This window comes from Herpailurus yagouaroundi, unplaced genomic scaffold, assembly GCF_014898765.1.
Source record: "Herpailurus yagouaroundi ecotype Mexico unplaced genomic scaffold, PumYag 141, whole genome shotgun sequence".
NCBI classification, from domain to species: domain Eukaryota; kingdom Metazoa; phylum Chordata; class Mammalia; order Carnivora; family Felidae; genus Herpailurus; species Herpailurus yagouaroundi.
Window position 1 is genome coordinate 2,863,860 of NW_024412396.1, and position 18,694 is coordinate 2,882,553.

Genomic DNA, 18,694 nt, shown 5'->3' on the forward strand with positions numbered 1-18,694 from the left:
TCTGAGGTTTCCTGAGGCCTAGCCGGCTTCTCTGGGCAGTCTTCAGTCTCAGGAGCCCAACCTGGCCCTCTGTCTCCTCTCCACCCTGCTCCTCTTGGCCTCCAGCAGCCCTCTCTCTTCCGGAGTTGTGGCCTTCCCAAGCTTGCTTCCCAGCTCCGCCCCTCTCTCTGGACGCATCTCTGGGCCCCATCATCACCCGGCGCCGGGCCCTCCCTCCCACCCCCCTTTCTCCTCCCTCCTTCCTTCCCTCCCTTCCTCCGTCTCTCCCTCCCTCCCAGCTCCTGCACCAGGAAACAGCCCGGATCCTGGCAGCGGCCTGACCCGTGAGATCCCTAACCTGGCAGGCAGGAGGGGTTGGAGACTTGCTGAGGGTGGGGGTAAAGGAGGAGCTGGGCTGTTGGACTGCACTGGGGGGAGCCGGGAGTAGATACGGTGTCGGCAGGAAGCCCTTGGCCCTGGGTTTCCTGGGAGGACAGTCATTAAACATGGATTCGGCCACACAGCTGGTAGAACGTTGGGGGCAGGGGCCGGTCCCGGGAGCTGCACCCCCAGTCTTCTCTGCCCAGACTGTGATCCATGGCCTTCCCCGCCTAGCTCTGCTCTCCCCCTCCCCTTCCCAGGGCTCCACGCTGGCCAGGAGGATGAAAGGCCCCAGCTGGGGGCTCCTTGCCACCAGCGCTGGGTCCTAAAAGCTGCCATCCAGGCTGGGTGAGTGTCCCCTTCCTTCTCTGTCCCTGGCAGCCCTTTGCTTCTCCCACCTTTTCCTTCAGCTCCTGTCTCCTCCCCCATCTTGTGCCTCTGCCAGCATCTTCACATCTTCCCTCTGGGGAGGTACTAAGACCCTAAGCTAAAATGGTGTGTATTGTGGAAAGGGGGTTTGTAGGGGGGTTATAGAGTTGGTGTTTTTTTATTATGGAAAGAATCTAAAGTATTTTAAAAATAAAATTTACTTGTTTTACATTTAATTTAACACATTACAAATTAATGGTCAGCCCCTCATGCTCTGGCCTCTCACCTTGACTTAATTCCCACATTCTTGCCCCTCCCTGCTCAGTGGTCTCTGAGCATTTCCTCCCACCTCTCACTGGGTTGGCCAAGCCTGAAGTGCCCCTTCTGGCTCTCTGACCATATATTCATGCCAGTCTTTCATCCTTGACTCTTACAGCTGCCCGGATGGCGACCCCAGCCTCAGCCCCAGACACACGGGCTCTAGTGGCAGACTTTGTAGGCTATAAGCTGAGGCAGAAGGGTTATGTTTGTGGAGCAGGCCCTGGGGAGGGCCCAGCAGCTGACCCACTGCACCAAGCCATGCGTGCAGCTGGAGATGAGTTTGAGACCCGCTTCCGGCGCACCTTCTCTGATTTGGCAGCCCAGTTGCATGTGACCCCTGGGTCAGCCCAGCAACGCTTCACCCAGGTCTCTGATGAACTCTTCCAAGGGGGCCCCAACTGGGGCCGCCTTGTGGCCTTCTTTGTCTTTGGAGCCGCACTGTGTGCTGAGAGTGTCAACAAGGAGATGGAGCCACTTGTGGGACAAGTGCAAGAGTGGATGGTGGCCTACCTGGAGACACGGCTGGCCGACTGGATTCACAGCAGTGGGGGCTGGGTAAGAAGCTTCTCAATTGCTGCTCTGCACACCCCTCTGCAAAGATGGTCTCCAGAGGGAAGACAGGGGTTCTGGCTGGAGGCTGGGGTCTGAGTCTCCCTATTTGGGTGGAATCAGATGCTCTCACCATGGGTGTCACGCACTCCAGGGCTGCCATGCAGTCATCACTGGATGGGCTCATGGTCCAAAGCAGAGGACAGAATACACAGTGCCTGCAGGGAAATGGCATCCAGCCATCAGGAGCTTTTTACACCAGACTATGTGGCATGGGTGGGGGGGTGTCAGAGGGTCAGTAAAGCCTTGGCAAAGGATGCCAGTTCCGAGCAAAATGTTTGGCCAGGGAAAGGCTGGGATTCACTTGAGGCAGAAAGGGCAAATGAGCCAGGCGCTCATGGGGGATGATCGGGGCTTGCAGCCAGTAGAGCTTTGGCTGGAGAGGAGCTGGGTATGGGGTAGTGCTTGTAGTGGATGGAACTGGAACTCTTCCTCTCCTCTTTCCTCCACTCTTTCCTCTCCTGATATCCCTTTCTCCTTTCTCTCCTACTTCCCTTCTCTCCCACAGGCGGAGTTCACAGCTCTATACGGGGACGGGGCCCTGGAGGAGGCGCGGCGTCTGCGGGAGGGGAACTGGGCCTCAGTGAGGACAGTGCTGACAGGGGCCGTGGCACTGGGGGCCCTGGTAACTGTAGGGGCCTTTTTTGCTAGCAAGTGAGAAAGTCCAGGGCCAGGTGGGGCTAGGTGTAGTTGGGGGACAAGAGAGCAGGAACAGAACAAGAGAAATGCCCTTGGAAGAAGTGGGTGAATGGATGGGCATGGAATGGGGATGGGAAGGGGCAGGGTACTGTGGGAAGGAGCTGTGTGTGCCAGGCAGGCAGTCGGAAGGATGAGCTGGAGACATTAGGGGATGTGTTTGGAAAGCGAGCAGGCCAGGAGATGGAGGCATTCCAGGGTTGGGAGGAGGTGGGAGAGATCATGCCTATACGTATAGGCACACAAAACTATAACTAGAGCTTACTTTGTAGCCCTAAAGAAGGAGGATTTGCATAAGGGGTTGTGTCTCCATTGGATGAGTGAGATTTGGGGAAAAACACCGAAGGCACATCCCTTTGGAATGGAAGCTTGGAGTTCTCAGGTGATAGGGAGAGGTGGCTGTGATGTTGGGCTGCTTGGACATGTGTATGCATGTGCACGCGTGCTTGTGTGCATGCTAGGCTGCTTGTCTAACATGGTGGCGGCCGTATTCACAGAGAAAACATTCCCTGTTGAAGTGGCAAGAACAAGGGGCAGCTCTCTGCCCCTCCTCCCAACTCCCTTCTCCCCCTCTCCTTGTCCTGATGCCTCAAGGCTATGGGAAAAACACTGTATCCAGAAGAGGGCTTTGGGCACTTTTCCACAGAAAGTCATTTGCAGGGCTTTGGAGATAAGTTCTGTAGCTGGCCCTGTTGCTTCACCGTCCCTATTCCTTGTGCATCATGCACTTGCTGCTGCCTCCTGGGCTCTGACAGAAAACAGGGCCGTGGAGCCTGCAGTGGGGGTGGGTGGGGAGCTGGACCTACCTGCCGCCCTCCTCTCCCACTGGGGCACACTGGTGCCTAAAGTGTTCCCTGTCTCTGGGACTTTCTGCACCCAAACTCAAACTCTAAATTGGGACTCTAATTTTCCTTGTGAGTGTGTGGAGGTAAATGCTGATCTAGAGTACAGTCTGGGTCTTGCACTGTGTCTCAGTGAGACTGCTGATGCCTTGAGAGGAACATTCCAGCTCTGAACCCCATAGGTGTGAGGGTGACCTATACTCCGTGACTGGCCTATTCCGTGTAGTGGGCTTTGGTGCTGCTTTATCAAGGGCCAGATATATGGGTTCTAGAGTACCTACCATGACCTAGAAGCATTTATATTTTCTTTGAAGCCACGCTGTTTGCATGGGTGTTACTTGTCTGTACCTCTGAGTCTGAGGACGTTAACTTTAGAGCTCACAGTCCTCTAGAACAGATTCCACTTATAGCTTTTTCTTTTGAGAAAGAAATGATTTCACTCCAGATGCATGCCCTGAGCCAGACCTCACTGCTGCACTTCCCAAGGTGCTAAAATTGCTGCTCTCCAATGCTGACTTCAGACACAGTGCTCTAGAACCCTGCCCTTGATCCTGAGCACTGATCAGCTTAGCTAGACCATGGTTGACTCTTCTTGGGATTTTCATTTGGTCCCAAAATGTGGCAACATAGTTGTACTCACAAGAATGTGGGACCAAAATTGGCCTCAGGTGTTTAGCCCAGACTTTTGCTTTTGAGAGAGGGCTGCACTTTTTAATGGTATTTATAGGGGAGGTGGAAGACTGCATGTGCCACTTGGTCCATCGTGAGTATGCTGATACCAGAAACTCAGAGCTGGTCTGTGGCAGGCAGTTGGGGTGGGGTGGGGGGTCTCTGACTTGCTCAGGACAAACTAGACCAGTGGTTTTCAGGCTGCTTGGCAGAGCCCTGAGGTTTCCTAGGGGTTGCCTCAGGAGGCCTTGGGGAGGTGAAGGGAGGGGGTGCTGAGCAGGCTGGGCTACTTGTCCTTAAACAGAATAGCTCCCCTTGTAGCTGTCTTACATATCGGGGTTCAGGGTAAGATTTTATTTGCATTAAGGGGTTTGCTGCTGAAAAAAAAAAGTTGGAAAACCACTGACTAGACCATCAGCTCCAAATTGGAGCCTGTGCTCCCCCAGGTTTGGGGCAGACTCCACCCTCCCCTCTACCACAAGACCACCTATCCCTGTTAACTCTCCTGGGGACCTTTAGCAAACAGGAGCAGCAGGGACCATGGTCAGGTAACTGAAATGCCCTGCTCTGAGGCCTTCACACCTTGGTAGAAGGAGAAGTTGTTTTCTGAAAGGGTAAAGGGCTTGGATTCCCAGAAGCATAGCTTGAATGGGACCGTAGTGGGCAGTTTTGATCTGTCCTGTCCTTGAGGGGCAATGGAAACCCCAGAGACTCTTCTATCAGGGAAAACTAGAGACTCTTCTAGAGCCATATAGTTCCTTGGGATTAGCTCTTGGCCAGGAAGGCTGAGTATGGCTCCCAATTTTTAAATCTATTTCATTTTTTAAAAAATAAGGAAAATAAATCTAATTGCCATTTTTCAGAGATTAAATAGGTAGAGAGGGTGTTTCTTGCTCTCCAGAGCCCAAAGGGACATATAGGGATTTTGCTTAGGCCAAGGAAGGAGCAGAAGTAGGGCAACTAGGTCCTGCGATTATTAATCCTACTCCCCACTTATTCTAGGGTATATACTATTTTACTTTTTTAAATCATAAAATGGCGAGAGAACAGATTTGGTTAGTTTAGAAGAAAAGAAAAAGCTCTATAAATATAAATATATATTCCTGTATTTTTATTTAATAATTTATAAATATCAAGTTCATTTGACTTTTATTTTTGTGTAATATGTAATGGTCGTATTAAAAAAAAATAAAGCCCAGAAGTTTAATGAGAAGGACTGAGCAGGGTTTGTGACTTCTACACTCTATAGCCTGGTGTCAGGACATTTCTTGATCTAATCATCTCTTCGTGACCTTGTTAATGGCAAGAATTAGAGTAACAAGGACTTGGGAAAGTGTTGAGACCATAAAGAAAAGAAAATCAGAGTTGTTCCCCATCTCCTAACCCCTGCCAAATGCCCAAAGCCAAGAGCTCCATCTATGTCAACCCAAATCTTTTTAGTTTTATTTATTTAAAAACAGGTTTTTTTTAAGTTTATTTATTTTTGCGAGAGAAAGACAGAGTGCTAGTGGGGGAAGAGCAGAGAGAGGAGAAGAGAGAGAGACACAGAATCTGAAGCAGGTTCCAAGTTCTAACTGACTGAGCCACCCAGGTGCCCCTATGCCAACCCAAATCTTAAGAGGGTGGGTATATACAGTACTTTGGGATGGCTATAAACCAGAAACAAACCAAAACAAGGAAAACTTACCCCAAATCTTTGTGTGATGGTGACCAATTCCTCACTTGTGGTTCGGCCTCTAATGACAATGAGCATTTCTCCCCAGTACTCACTTCACTTCTGATATTCATTAACATAACATTTCATGTTATGAAGTGATAAATGCTATAAAGAAAAATAATTCATTAGCATGGAATTAGGAAAGTGTAACTAGGGGCGCCTGGGTGGCGCAGTCGGTTAAGCGTCCGACTTCAGCCAGGTCACGATCTCGCGGTCCGTGAGTTCGAGCCCCGCGTCAGGCTCTGGGCTGATGGCTCGGAGCCTGGAGCCTGTTTCCAATTCTGTGTCTCCCTCTCTCTCTGCCCCTCCCCCGTTCATGCTCTGTCTCTCTCTGTCCCAAAAAAATAAATAAACGTTAAAAAAAAAATTGAAATTTATAGTTACACTTTCTTTTTTTATTTTTTTATTTATTTATTTTTTATTAAATTTTTTTTTCAACGTTTATTAATTTTTTTGGGACAGAGAGAGACAGAGCATGAACGGGGGAGGGGCAGAGAGAGAGGGAGACACAGAATTGGAAACAGGCTCCAGGCTCTGAGCCATCAGCCCAGAGCCTGACGCGGGGCTCGAACTCACGGACCGCGAGATCGTGACCTGGCTGAAGTCGGACGCTTAACCGACTGCGCCACCCAGGCGCCCCATAAATTTCAATGTTAAATAGAATAGTCAGGGAAAACCCTCATTTCTAAGGTGACTTTTGAGGAAAGTCATGAAAAATGAAATTGGAAAAATATTTTTATTGATACGGAAAGATGTTTCTATCTTGGTAAAAAAGAAAATAGAAAACAATATATACAGTATGATCCCATTTTGCTAAAATAAATATGTAAATATGTGTGTGTGTGTGTACATGCCTCTGTATGTATTTATGTACTGAAAATTTCAGGAAGGATATATGCCAAAATATCATTAGTGATTATCTGTGGGTGTTGGATTTTACTGGTGTTTTATTTTGTTCTTTTTACTGTCAGTATTTTCTGATTTTTTTTTTATAAAGAACACATATTTCTGGTACAGCATATTAAAATAAGTTTTTTAAGTTTTTAAAAAGTTAACGAAGCAGAATAGAAAATAAGCAGCCCAAAGGAGGTTCTTTCTCATTTAAGTGCACACCTCACTTCCCTGCAAGGACAGACCTAAGGAATTAAGGTAGGCGAGGCTAGACTTTGCATTAGAAAATAATTGAGAGTTGGCTCCACGATAGAGGTAAGTCTATGATCAAGGTTTCAAGGTTCTGTATCAGCACTGTCCAACAGAAATATAACGCAAGCCATATATGTAGTTTTACATTTTCTAGTAGTCTCAGTAAAACAAAAAGGAACAAGGGCGCCTGGGTGGCTCAGTCAGTTGAGCGGCCGACTTCGGCTCAGGTCACGATCTCGCGGTCCGTGAGTTCGAGCCCCCCTTCAGGCTCTGTGCTGACAGCTCAGAGCCTGGAGCCTGTTTCGGACTCTGTGTCTCCCTCTCTCTGACCCTCCCCCGTTCATGCTCTGTCTCTCCCTGTCTCAAAAATAAATAAATGTTAAAAAAAATTAAAACAAAAAAAAAAAACCCAAAAAGGAACAGTTATAAAACTAATTATCACAATGTTTTACTTAGCCCAGTGTAAAAATTATTATAGTTTCAACCTATAATTAATATTAAGTAATTATTAATTTATTTTACAGTCTTTTGTTCATATAGAGTCTTGCAATTCCGTGTATATTTGATACTTTTAGTACATCTCCAGTCAGACTACTCATGTTCCAAGTGCTCAAACCATTTGTGACTAATAGGTACCATATTAAATAACGTAGTTCTAGGTTATAGAGAATTATTGCAGCATGCAAAAAAAGCAAGCGTTAAAAGCAGGAATGAAACTACCAAAAAGCCAAGTATTTATGTTGTTTAGTGAGAAAACTTTTCCCTTTTGTACAGAACTGGAGTTGCCCTCATCCGTTTTTAGTGATTTAATTCTTTTTTTTTTTTTTAAGTTTATTTGAGAGAGAGAGAGAGAGAGAAAGAGAACGCACACATGGTGCATGGGAGGGGCAGAGAGAGACGGAGAGAGAGAATCCTAAGCAGGCTCTGCACTGTCACCATGGTGCCCGATGCGGGTTTTACACTCACAAACCATGAGATCCTCTGACCTGAGCTGAAAACAAGAGACAGACACTTAACCGACTGAGCTACCCAGGCACCCCTAATTCTCCTTTTTTTCCACTATCCATTCACTTCTATTAGCACATTTTTCCTTCTTCTGGCACACAGCATCAATGAGTTTCCATTTTCCCAAAATTCCATGGCCCTCTATTGAGAGGTTACTAATGAAGGAAAATTATACTCATAATGGGTAGATTTCATATCATTGCATAATAATTTTTTACAAATTCATTCTTAGAAACTTATCTCTTTGATGTTCTCTATGCATCAACAACAGGTAAGATATTAAAATTATTACGGAAGATCATTAATTCAGTTATCATTTATTGAATACAGAGTGATGGGCAATGAGAATACAAATATAATTACGATGATGTCCCTGTCTTTTACAGTTTACAGTCTAATAGGGAAATATCTTACTTTACAAGTCACCATTCAAATATCTTTTTAAATGTGTTTGTAAAAGTAATCATGCTTATTAATTTGGGAGTTGGAAGGTTTTTTAATTTTAAACAAAAATAATATATGATATTGTGGAAAAAAATCATAGAACATAGAAAATTATGAGTCAGTTATAATCCTACTACTCAGAAATTACTACTATTAATATTTTGGCGTATTTCTTTCCCATCTTCTGTCTGTGCTTATATTTTATGATCATACTGTATATACAATTTTCTATACTACAATTCTGCTTACCATTATATTGTAGTTTTTCCTTGTTACTAAAAATGTTTTGAAGGCATAATGACCATATAAAATTACATCTATGTGTATATAATAATTTTCCTGAGTATGTCACTTGGACATTCAAGTTACTTACATTTTTTTCACTCTGATGAATGTCTTTATTCTCAAATGTTTATCCAGTTTTTAGATTATTTCTTTAGAGCAGATCATAAGAAATACAATTACTGGTTTAAGAATCTCAACATTTTGAAAGCTTTTAGTACATATTACCAAAGGAAACATCGAACTGATTCTTGCTCCCTTTTTTCCCCTGAAGTCCAAGTTATTTATTTTTTCAGTCCAAATTATTTTTTTATCTTAATTTTCTTAAATGTTTATTTATTTTTGAGAGAGAGAGAGAGAATGAGCGGGGAGAGGCAGAGAGAGTGAGAGACACAGAATCCAAAGCAGGGTCCAGGCTCTGAACTGACAGCACAGAGCCCAACACAGGGCTCAAACTCACAAACTGCAAGATAATGACCTGAGCCGAAGTTGGAAGCTTAACGGACTGAGCCACCCAGGTGCCCCAGTCCAAATTATTTTTTTAAAAAATAAGACATCATAATGATACTTTAATCATACTTTATATACAATTTTATATTTACTTCTTTGGCCTAACATAATTACTTTTGCATGTTATTACACACTATGTGTAAACCTTTTAATAGGTGCATAATAATCTTTGGATATAATAACTTGCCTAAACATTTGTCTATTGTGGGAATTTAGTCTTTTTCTGAATTTCAACATCATACATAATGTAATTTTTGTGTATTAAAGCAGACCTTGTAACAATTTTGATCTAAGTTTCGAAAGTTGGCTCTGAATTCCCTGCTCATTTTTTTCTTTTTTTAAAAAATTAAAAAAAAAATTTTTTTTACATTTATTTATTTTTGAGAAACAGTGAGACAAAGCGTGAGCGGGGGAGGGGCAGAGAGAGGGGACAGAATTTGAAGCAGGCTCCAGGCTCTGAGCAAGCGGTCAGCACAGAGCCTCATGTGGAGCTTGAACGCACAAACTGTGAGATCATGACCTGAGCAGAAGTCGGATGCTCAACTGACTGGGCCACTCAGGCACCTCCAAAATTTTTTAAAATGTTTATTTATTTTTGAGAGAGAGAGAAAGAGAGAGAGATAAGTAGGGGAAGGGCAGAGAGAGGGAGACACAGAATCTGAAGCAGGCTCCAGGCTCTGAGCTATCAGCACAGAGCCTGACACAGGGCTCTAACTCCTGAATGGGGAGGTCATGACCTGAGCTGGTCAGATGTCCCACCACTTTTTACCACCTACTCACTGCTAATTAGTTCCATGACTTGGGTGTTACTTCACTCTTTCTTCATGCCTAAAACAAGTTATAGTTTTGGAAATATTTGCTTCATAGAGTTGTTGTTAAGGATTCAATGAGATATAATAAGGAATCTAGGATTGTACCTATTACAAAATCAAGTGCTCAACAAAATTAGGATTTGAAGCATTATTTAAAAAATCACATTTCCCTTGATTTGCCTGATTAGCTTAAATCAGGCACCAATAAAACATCAACATCTTGATTAGGTTAAGATTAGTAGAAAACCTTTTTCTTCCAGCGACTTCACAATCTTTTAGGGTTTGTCTTCAGTGCTCACGTTAGTTCTCCCAGACCACTGGAGCTGCGATGGCTGCTGAAGTAATTTTCAGTGAAATTTTAAGAACTATGACTCTGCTCAGAATTCCCCTGTTCCTGAGGTAAGGATTTTTGAGAAGTGAGGGTGAGGGGAAGAATGGGGTATATTGAAAAGCTTTTGACTTTTTGGTTTGCTAACAGAGATCTCCTCTTGTCCAAATCCCTGCCCCAGCCATACACATCCTATTGGGGTTGTCTGATTTAACTAATTTGAATGGCCTCATTTGAATCTGGCTGTCAAACCGTAGCTTGGTCTGGCCACAAATAACCCTTTTGCAAACTTAACACCGTCATTCCTTACTTTTTAAAAAATGCGTAGTAACACTGCTACAATAGGGCAACCCTGCTTTCCAGGACTAGGTCTCATTGGTTATCTCAGAGTACAAACGTGTGTTGGGAACCTGCGAGGAGGAATTCCTCTGCGGACTGAAGGAAGGTTTGGGGGCTGGGAAAGCGTTGAAAAATGAGGGTGGCACCCAGATCCCCAATAAATGCAAACATTTATTGGCTATTAGGTACAAAGCATACTGCCCCACAGTGGGGTTGCAAATATAAGTAGGATCCAGCCACTCATTCCCAAACTCACAATGCAGGACAAAATGAGCGCACAGTGGGAGTAGGCCTGCTTGTCATGGGAAAGGAGAGGGTAGTGAAAGGTTCTTCAGTAGAGGTGATGCTGGGGCTTGCAGTGTACATGGGTACACTGCGTGTAGAGGTACAGACCTGTGTGCAGGTACACCCCCCTGGAACGAGAAGGGTGGAAATAGCATTTGCGAAGTAGGCTGGTCCTGAGATCTCTTAAGGCCACGGTAAAGTTTTATTTTTACCGGGCCAGCAAAAGGGAGCCGGCTCTAAGTAGCGGCAAGGCTTGGAAAGATGACACTGGAAGCTGAGAGACCTATTAGGGAGCTGTAGCAAACAGTCCAAGAAAAAGGCTAAAACTGGGGTATGAACAGGGGTTTGTAAAGTATGCCTGTGCAAGGAAGACAGATCAGACAGGGCTAGTGGCTCTGGAGTGAGGATTCCCCCAGCTTTTTGGTTTGGGAGAATTGGTTGGTGGATGTTGGTACCAATAACCTGGATGGGAAAAGCAGGCTTACTGGAGAGCGCCATTCAGAACCTCCATTTCCAGCAATATCCCATCTACTGATTCTTTCCTGGTCAGCAAACCAGATTCCAGAAACCGCCTCAATGTTTCCGGCCTCTGCCTTCCAACAGCTCTCTAGTTGGCAACCAGTAGTGTCAAAATGGCGGCCTCCCTAAGGACTAGTCATGTGACCTCGGGTTTCCCTTGATGGAAGCCTGGCCGTCCGTTGCAGGGCAAGGTTCACCTGTCACAAAACGGGTGTTAGCCCTTCAAATCCCGCGAGCCAATCGGCATCTGAGACGGCCGGTGCGGCAAGGCGATCGGAAGACTGGTTCTTTCCCCTCACCCAGCCAGCAGCCAATCCCCGAACGTCATATACTTCGCGGATCCGCCTGGAGGCGGGGCGGGAAGCAGGAATGTCGTCACAGCTCTGGCGGTATTGTTACCTAAGGACTTGAGAGGAGGTGGGACATATGTTGATTGACAGACCAATTCCCCTACCGGGATTTGAGAATTTCGTGCAATATCCCGCCTTAAGGGTGGGATCTTATTTGATTGTCAAGTAATATTCCCCAATGGAGTCCTAGCTGGTGGTGATGGGCAGGCCTCTAGACTAATGAATCCTCGGCGTGCCCGGCGCAGTTCTCCAATCGCCGGGCGGCGGGCCCCAGTCTGAGCGGCGATGGCGGCGGCGGCGGCGGCGGCAGCAGCAGCGGGGGCTGCGGGCGGTCGGGGCTCCGGGCCGGGGCGGCGGCGCCATCTTGTGCCCGGGGCCGGTGGGGAGGCCGGGGAGGGGGCCCCGGGGGGCGCAGGGGACTACGGGAACGGCCTGGAGTCTGAGGAACTGGAGCCTGAGGAGCTGCTGCTGGAGCCCGAGCCGGAGCCCGAGCCCGAAGAGGAGCCGCCCCGGCCCCGCGCCCCCCCGGGAGCTCCGGGCCCTGGGCCTGGCTCGGGAGCCCCCGGCAGCCAGGAGGAGGAGGAGGAGCCGGGACTGGTCGAGGGTGACCCGGGGGACGGCGCCATTGAGGACCCGGTGAGGGAAGGAGGGCGAACGAGCAGGGCCGTCCGTGTCACGGGAGGCCCAGAGCTCGGGCGAGCGGGAGGCAGGCGGGAGGCAGGCGGGGGGTGGGGGTGGGCGGGGAATAACGTGGCTGGGGCAGGGCCGGGGACGGATCCTCGACCGCCAGAAGGGGCCTAGCCGGGTTGATTCGGGCGTTATGGGTGCTTAGTGTTGTTTTAGAGAAGGTAGCTTGCTTTTCTTTTCATCGTGACCCGCGTGTGGGGCGAGGGAAATGGCCGAGCATGAGGCCGCGCTCGGACGGAGAGCTGGGCGCAGCCCTTGCGTTGGTTTCTGTTAAGCTCTTCTCCATACCCTCTCCACTCATTGTAGGAGCTGGAAGCGATCAAAGCTCGAGTCAGGGAGATGGAGGAAGAAGCCGAGAAGCTAAAGGAGCTACAGAACGAGGTAGAGAAACAGATGAATATGAGTCCACCTCCAGGCAATGGTGAGTAACTGGCGGTTGCACGCGGAACCCGGGTCCTCGGAAGGGTTATGCGAACACGGGTTGTATGGGATTAGATGCTCGGGACTTCGAGGCTGCTTGTCTGAGCAGTTACTGGGCAGGTGCTGTGGTCATTGTCCATTGTGTGTTCCTCTGACCTTAGTGAGGCAAAAACCTGTTTTGATGATGGTAATCTTGTGCCTTTCTTTGTCCTTTTTACATGTGTGTTGCTCTTTGTTCTTTATTCTACCTCTACTCTTTGTGGAGGTTTCCAATTGGCATTTGACCTTCAAGGCTCATGGTTCTTTTAGTTTGAGACCTTTTAAGAGTCCTAAGAAATTGCTCCACTACGGGGGCTTTCCCTTTAATCCAGAAATGTTGAGTTTGGGTTCCCTTGATTTTGTTCACTTTTCAAATGATTTCACTCAAAGTTATTCAATAAACAGGGACTTGGTTTGGGGGAAGGAGGGAATTCCTGTACTGTTCTCTCTGGTTTTTAGGACTGTGTTAATCTGTTGCTGATTTGTCAAATGTTCACTGAGTACCTATTGTGTGTTAGATGGTATTCTTGATAATGGGTACAGCAGGGAACAGAGCAGACCTAAATCTTTGCCTTCACTGTAGCACTGGTGGTGGGAGGGGTACACTTATTGGTCAAATAGAAAACTAGCTTTGTTTTCCCCTCCGATTTCTTTTTTCTTCAAAGCTGGTCCAGTGATCATGTCCATTGAAGAGAAGATGGAGGCTGATGCCCGTTCCATTTATGTTGGCAATGTATGTATTAGGGCCCTGATTGGTGTTGGGGGAAGCTCTTGTTTTGGGAGTTGCTTAGTAGGAGTATTGAAAGGAACATCTCAAGGATAGGTGGTGGATTTGGGGAATATTGGGAGGGTTTGGAGGAGGTAAAAGGTACTGGTGATCAGCAGAGGCTTTAGGGTTGGGAAGAGAAAAGGATTAGTTTCTTAAAGAATCAGATTTGATGTGCCTTGGTGTATATGGTGGCCCAGCCCAGAGGCTCGGCAGAGATACCTGTTGAGATGGGAGCTTGTTTGCCCAGTACCTGTGAAACATAACCCCTTTATCCCTACAGGTGGACTATGGTGCAACAGCAGAAGAGCTGGAAGCACACTTTCATGGCTGTGGTTCAGTCAACCGTGTTACCATACTTTGTGACAAATTTAGTGGCCATCCTAAAGGGTAAGTAGGGAAGTAAGTTGAGGTTATTTTAATCACATTTTAAAAGTAGACAAAATATTTTATATTGAACAGTAAGTTAACTTGCTGTTAAAGTAAGTGGTGTTCATCTTACGAGGAATTAATGTTGATATATATCAGGGGTTGCACGTAAATGCTTTCAGAGGCCTTGAGATAAAGATGAAGGTTAGTGTGGGTGTATTCGTGGGCTAGAAGAGAGAGGGACAGCTTCTGCTTAGCCCTAACTGGTTCTGCTATATGGAAATCCAGGCCCTGTGGATACTGTTTTATAATTTTCCAAGAGTAGCTAGAAATTTGTATTGAAATCTTGCATTTAAGAATTTTTTGAAAAGTAATAAAAAATGTGGATGTGTTATTGCTTGAGTAAAGCATGCCTAAAAATTGGATTTGACACGTAAGCTGCTTTTTTAAACTTCAGATAGATAAAATGACTATTATTCTTTTCAGGTTTGCATATATAGAGTTCTCAGACAAAGAGTCAGTGAGGACTTCCTTGGCCTTAGATGAGTCCCTATTTAGAGGAAGACAAATCAAGGTAAGCCCCATGCCCATTGCTGTTCTGGTTCTGTGTAAACTCTCCAGGCTTATTCTGAGGCTTTTTGTTGTATATCCGTCACTGTCAGGTGATCCCAAAACGAACCAACAGACCAGGCATCAGCACAACAGACCGGGGTTTCCCACGAGCCCGATACCGTGCCCGGACCACCAACTACAACAGTTCCCGCTCTCGATTCTACAGTGGTTTTAACAGCAGGCCCCGGGGTCGCGTCTACAGGTCAGGATAGATGGGCTGCTCCTCTCCCCCCGCCTCCCATGAGCCCTGTATGTTTCCTTCTCTCCTGATCTGAGGAATCTCCCTCACTTACCCTCCCCTTGGTCTCCAGGGACTTGGTCTCCTGCCTGTGCAGGGTGAGGAAGGTAGTTGCAGGCCAGGCCAGGAGGCCAGTCTCATCATCGTTTTCTGGAGCAAGAGTTGGTGATAAGGGCTGGATCTCTCCACTTTGTTCTGAGAGATGGTTCTTCCCCCAGCCTTTTTTCCCTTGAGAGTTGGTGGCAGTGAAGGTGTTTACAAAACAGGCCAGGAAGAACGGCCTCAGAGTAGTGAAGGCACTGCTTGGACATTTGCTACTTTTCCCAGAGTTAAGGAGGAGTTGAAGATTGAACCTCCCTTGGAAGAATACCAGAGGCTAGTTGATCCTTTTCAACAGCCATGTGGGAGGATAATGAGATACTTACTCTTTAACTGAGCCAGTGTTTTACAAGGTTAACTTTTTCTCTGGGCCTAGTGTGATGCCCATGTTGTTGCTTTATTATTATCTCTCTGCCTTTAAATAGACAGGATAAGCATATAGACCTTGGCTTTTCATAAGATTTACTTATCTACTCCCAGGAATTAGGGAGGATCTGATGGTGAAGGCCTGGGGTTTAGAGCTGTGGAGAACTGACTGAAAAGTGGATAAACAATAAGTCCGTTTTCTTGCCCCTATTATCTCAGATATGCTTTTTTGCCAATGGCAAGGTGTTCTGTTAAATTGTCCCCTCCCATTTGCCAGGTGTGTCACTATTTCTGGGATAATGGGGTCAGTTTTAGGATACTTGGAAACTTCTTTCCCCCCATTCCCTGCACTATAACTGGGGCAAGGGCCCATGGGGAGGGGCTTGTGCTGACTCTTAAGTGATTATGTTAACACCTAACTCTCCTTCTTTCTTCCAGGGGCCGGGCTAGAGCGACATCATGGTATTCCCCTTACTAAAAAAAGTGTGTATTAGGAGGAGAGAGAGGAAAAAAAGAGGAAAGAAGGAAAAAAAAAAAAGAATTAAAAAAAAAAAAAAGAAAAACAGAAGATGACCTTGATGGAAAAAAAAATATTTTTTAAAAAAAAGATATACTGTGGAAAGGGGGGAGAATCCCATAACTAACTGCTGAGGAGGGACCTGCTTTGGGGAGTAGGGGAAGGCCCAGGGAGTGGGGCAGGGGGCTGCTCATTCACTCTGGGGATTCGCCATGGACACGTCTCAACTGCGCAAGCTGCTCCCCTTGTTTCCCTGTCCCACTTCACCACCTTGGGGGCTGCTCAAGGGTAGGTGGGCATGGGTGGTAGGAGGGGTTTTTTTACCCAGGGCTCTGGAAGGACACCAAACTGTTCTGCTTGTTACCTTCCCTCCATCTTCTCCCTAACTTTCACAGTCCCCTCCTGCCTGCTCCTGTCCTGCCAGGTCTACCACCCATCCCACCCCTCTTTTCCGGCTCCCTGCCCCTCCAGATTGCCTGGTGATCTATTTTGTTTCCTTTTGTGTTTCTTTTTCTGTTTTGAGTGTCTTTCTTTGCAGGTTTCTGTAGCCGGAAGATCTCCGTTCCGCTCCCAGCGGCTCCAGTGTAAATTCCCCTACCCCTTGGGGAAATGCACTACCTTGTTTTGGGGGGTTTTGGGGCGTTTTTTTGTTTTTCAGTTTTTTGTTTTGTTTTGTTTTCCTTTGCCTTTTTTTCCCTTTTATTTGGAGGGAATGGGAGGAAGTGGGAACAGGGAGGTGGGAGGTGGATTTTCTTTATTTTTTTAGCTCATTTCCAGGGGGTGGGAGTTTTTTTTTTAATATGTGTCATGAATAAAGTTGTTTTTGAAAATAAAAATTGTTTGGCCTTTTGGGTGTAAGGGTTATTTATCTATTTTCCTATTTTCTCTTAGATCCCAGATGGCTGTTAATTCTCCTTTGTGGAAGTGCTGGTGTTGTGGAGGGGAAGTTCTCATTTACGAATTAAGGAGTAGGAGTTAAAATTACAACTAACAGGAACATTGTGTATTTAGTTGAGGATGATGAGTTTTCTGGGTAGCATGTAGCCCTGATTGGCATTTGAGGTAAATCAAATGAGCCTGGGAATGTAAAAGAACGGCCAGAAGAGAGTAATCTGATCGCACTTCAGTGTGTACTCCTGAGTAAATTTAACATGCAAATGAATTATCCACACCAGCAGCACTAGATTCTTAGGGGTATCTGGGTAGCTTTTCTTGTCTTTACCCCAAAGTCAGCTCAAAAAATGAGGGAAAAAGTAGTTAACTAACAAAGACCATGGCAATATCTTTTCTAGCCATGCAGTGACCACTTACTCTGTTCAGCTAACTCATTTTAAGTCATTCCGTTAATTAGGACTTAACTAACTGGCTTTTACTGATTTAATATCCTTAAGTTTAGTAGTTGGTCACATTAACACCAAATTTCTCTATTTTGTATTATGTCAAATCGGTATCCAGATTCCTTGGGTACTACTACATTGTGTTCCTGCCCCTCTGGCCCTGCTCAAGTCTTCATTACTTAGAGGATTTCTAAATTTAAACCTTTATATGTTCTGTTGCACCATTAACCTCTGTTCCCAGAATATTTTGTGATTGCCTCTGACCTAGGTATTCTCTCCAGTAATCTTAGGTTAAAGAAATGAGTGTCCTATATATCTCTGAAGCCTTAACCCACTTCTCCAATGGCTTTGTATTCTGAATTCTCAGGTCAGTATTGACCACTTAAGTATTTGCTCATTTATTGTACTGTTCCTGTTGCGTCATTTGTTAAGCATTCTGCAGCGGGGGGGGGGGGGGGAACTGTCTGCTCTAACAACATTCAGCTAGAATAGTGTGGAGATTGCTGCAGAGGCTGATTAGTAGGAGTCTGGTAGTGATGGTTTCAATATTTGCTAGAATGTGAGAGGTCTGAAGTAGCTTGATGATGTTAATGTTGGGAAGGTCTCTATCCACCAGGGGGCGTTAAAGTGGCTATCTGCAAAACCCCTTCCAAATTGCTGGATCTTGGACAGGCGATTGTCATTTTTTTGACCCTTCTTTGTTTTTAATTTTGTATGTCCAGTCAGTTCTCCATATCCTGCCCATTCTTTCTATGCTATTTTAATTGCTTGAGCAACTCCCCATCTTAAAGTGGGCTCCTGGTAGATGTCTGACTCCACAAACTTAATGTTGCCAGAAACGCCCCTGTTCTACCACCAGTAATTGTAAACGCAGATGTGGAATGAAGTCCTTTCCCAATTTAATTCTGATTAGATTTCCCTGTCACATCTTGTTCTACATGTGATGCCCTGTGCATTGCAGTTAATTTTATTATATTTCATTTATTGCTCATGCTGTGCCCATTCCATCTGCTCTTTCAGAATCGTAATGTATAAAGCCAGGCACTACAGCCAGAAACCTTTCTTCATTCCCTAGTCATTATGAATCACTCCTGCATTCAGGGCAAATTGCTTCTATCTCTGTTTAGTACTTCATAGCTTTATAATTAAAACAATTACATCCCTGTTTCCCCACTAGACTGCAAACTCCTTGAGGGTGTGGATTGTGCCTTTGTATAACTTAGGTGCTCAGAAGGTGTTAATTCACCTTGGGGGTTCCCTTTATCCTGGACCTGCTAGTTCTTATCCTCACAAGCATCAGATTTCTTTCCTTACTTGGTCTTTTCATTTTTCCTGCATCATCCTCAGTGATTTTAGAGGAAGTAGCATGAAAGGAAAGTTGCTTTCCTTGGGAAAGATTGCTTGTTTTTTGGTCAGTCACTCCTGATGAGCTCCCTCTTATCTGAGGGATTGGAATGAACCTAGTCTCACAGAGCTCTTTCAGACGGGATTTGCCCAACCTGACATCAGCAATAAAGAAAAGTGGTTGCTGTTTTTTTCCGATAACAGCCTTCCTTTTATGTATGGTTGAAATGAGTGGCCTTTCTTAAATCAAGACCTGATTTTAAAACATCTTTCAATTCTGCTAATCTCAAATGCCTTTTT

At 45.8% G+C, this 18,694-nt stretch overlaps 1 protein-coding gene and 1 long non-coding RNA gene across 5 annotated transcripts; one reads left to right on the forward strand and one right to left on the reverse strand.

Annotated features, from left to right (window-relative positions):
• Window positions 1-227: 227 nt before the first annotated feature.
• LOC121031513 (polyadenylate-binding protein 2) lies at window positions 228-15,761 on the forward strand. Of its 3 annotated transcripts, none has more exons than XM_040476676.1 (7): window positions 11,871-12,236; window positions 12,594-12,708; window positions 13,412-13,479; window positions 13,796-13,902; window positions 14,368-14,455; window positions 14,544-14,695; window positions 15,635-15,761. In XM_040476676.1, exons 1-7 carry the CDS (start codon window positions 11,886-11,888, stop codon window positions 15,672-15,674), a joined length of 921 nt encoding a protein of 306 aa, XP_040332610.1. In that variant the 5' UTR covers window positions 11,871-11,885; the 3' UTR covers window positions 15,675-15,761. The 3 variants fall into 3 exon arrangements, with proteins under 3 accessions (XP_040332611.1, XP_040332610.1, XP_040332612.1); XM_040476678.1 differs by lacking the exon at window positions 11,871-12,236 and adding an exon at window positions 12,382-12,448; XM_040476677.1 differs by lacking the exons at window positions 11,871-12,236; window positions 12,594-12,708; window positions 13,412-13,479; ... (2 more) ...; window positions 14,544-14,695; window positions 15,635-15,761 and adding exons at window positions 228-323; window positions 621-708; window positions 1,166-1,605; window positions 2,168-5,112.
• LOC121031516 (uncharacterized) lies at window positions 5,586-11,553 on the reverse strand. 2 transcript variants are annotated; one of them, XR_005790739.1, is made up of 3 exons: window positions 11,448-11,553; window positions 10,027-10,111; window positions 5,586-5,688 (listed from the first exon to the last, which is right to left on the reverse strand). It is a non-coding gene; the product is annotated as an uncharacterized LOC121031516 (long non-coding RNA). The 2 variants fall into 2 exon arrangements; XR_005790738.1 differs by having other exon boundaries at window positions 10,027-10,114; window positions 11,448-11,545.
• Window positions 15,762-18,694: the final 2,933 nt, after the last annotated feature.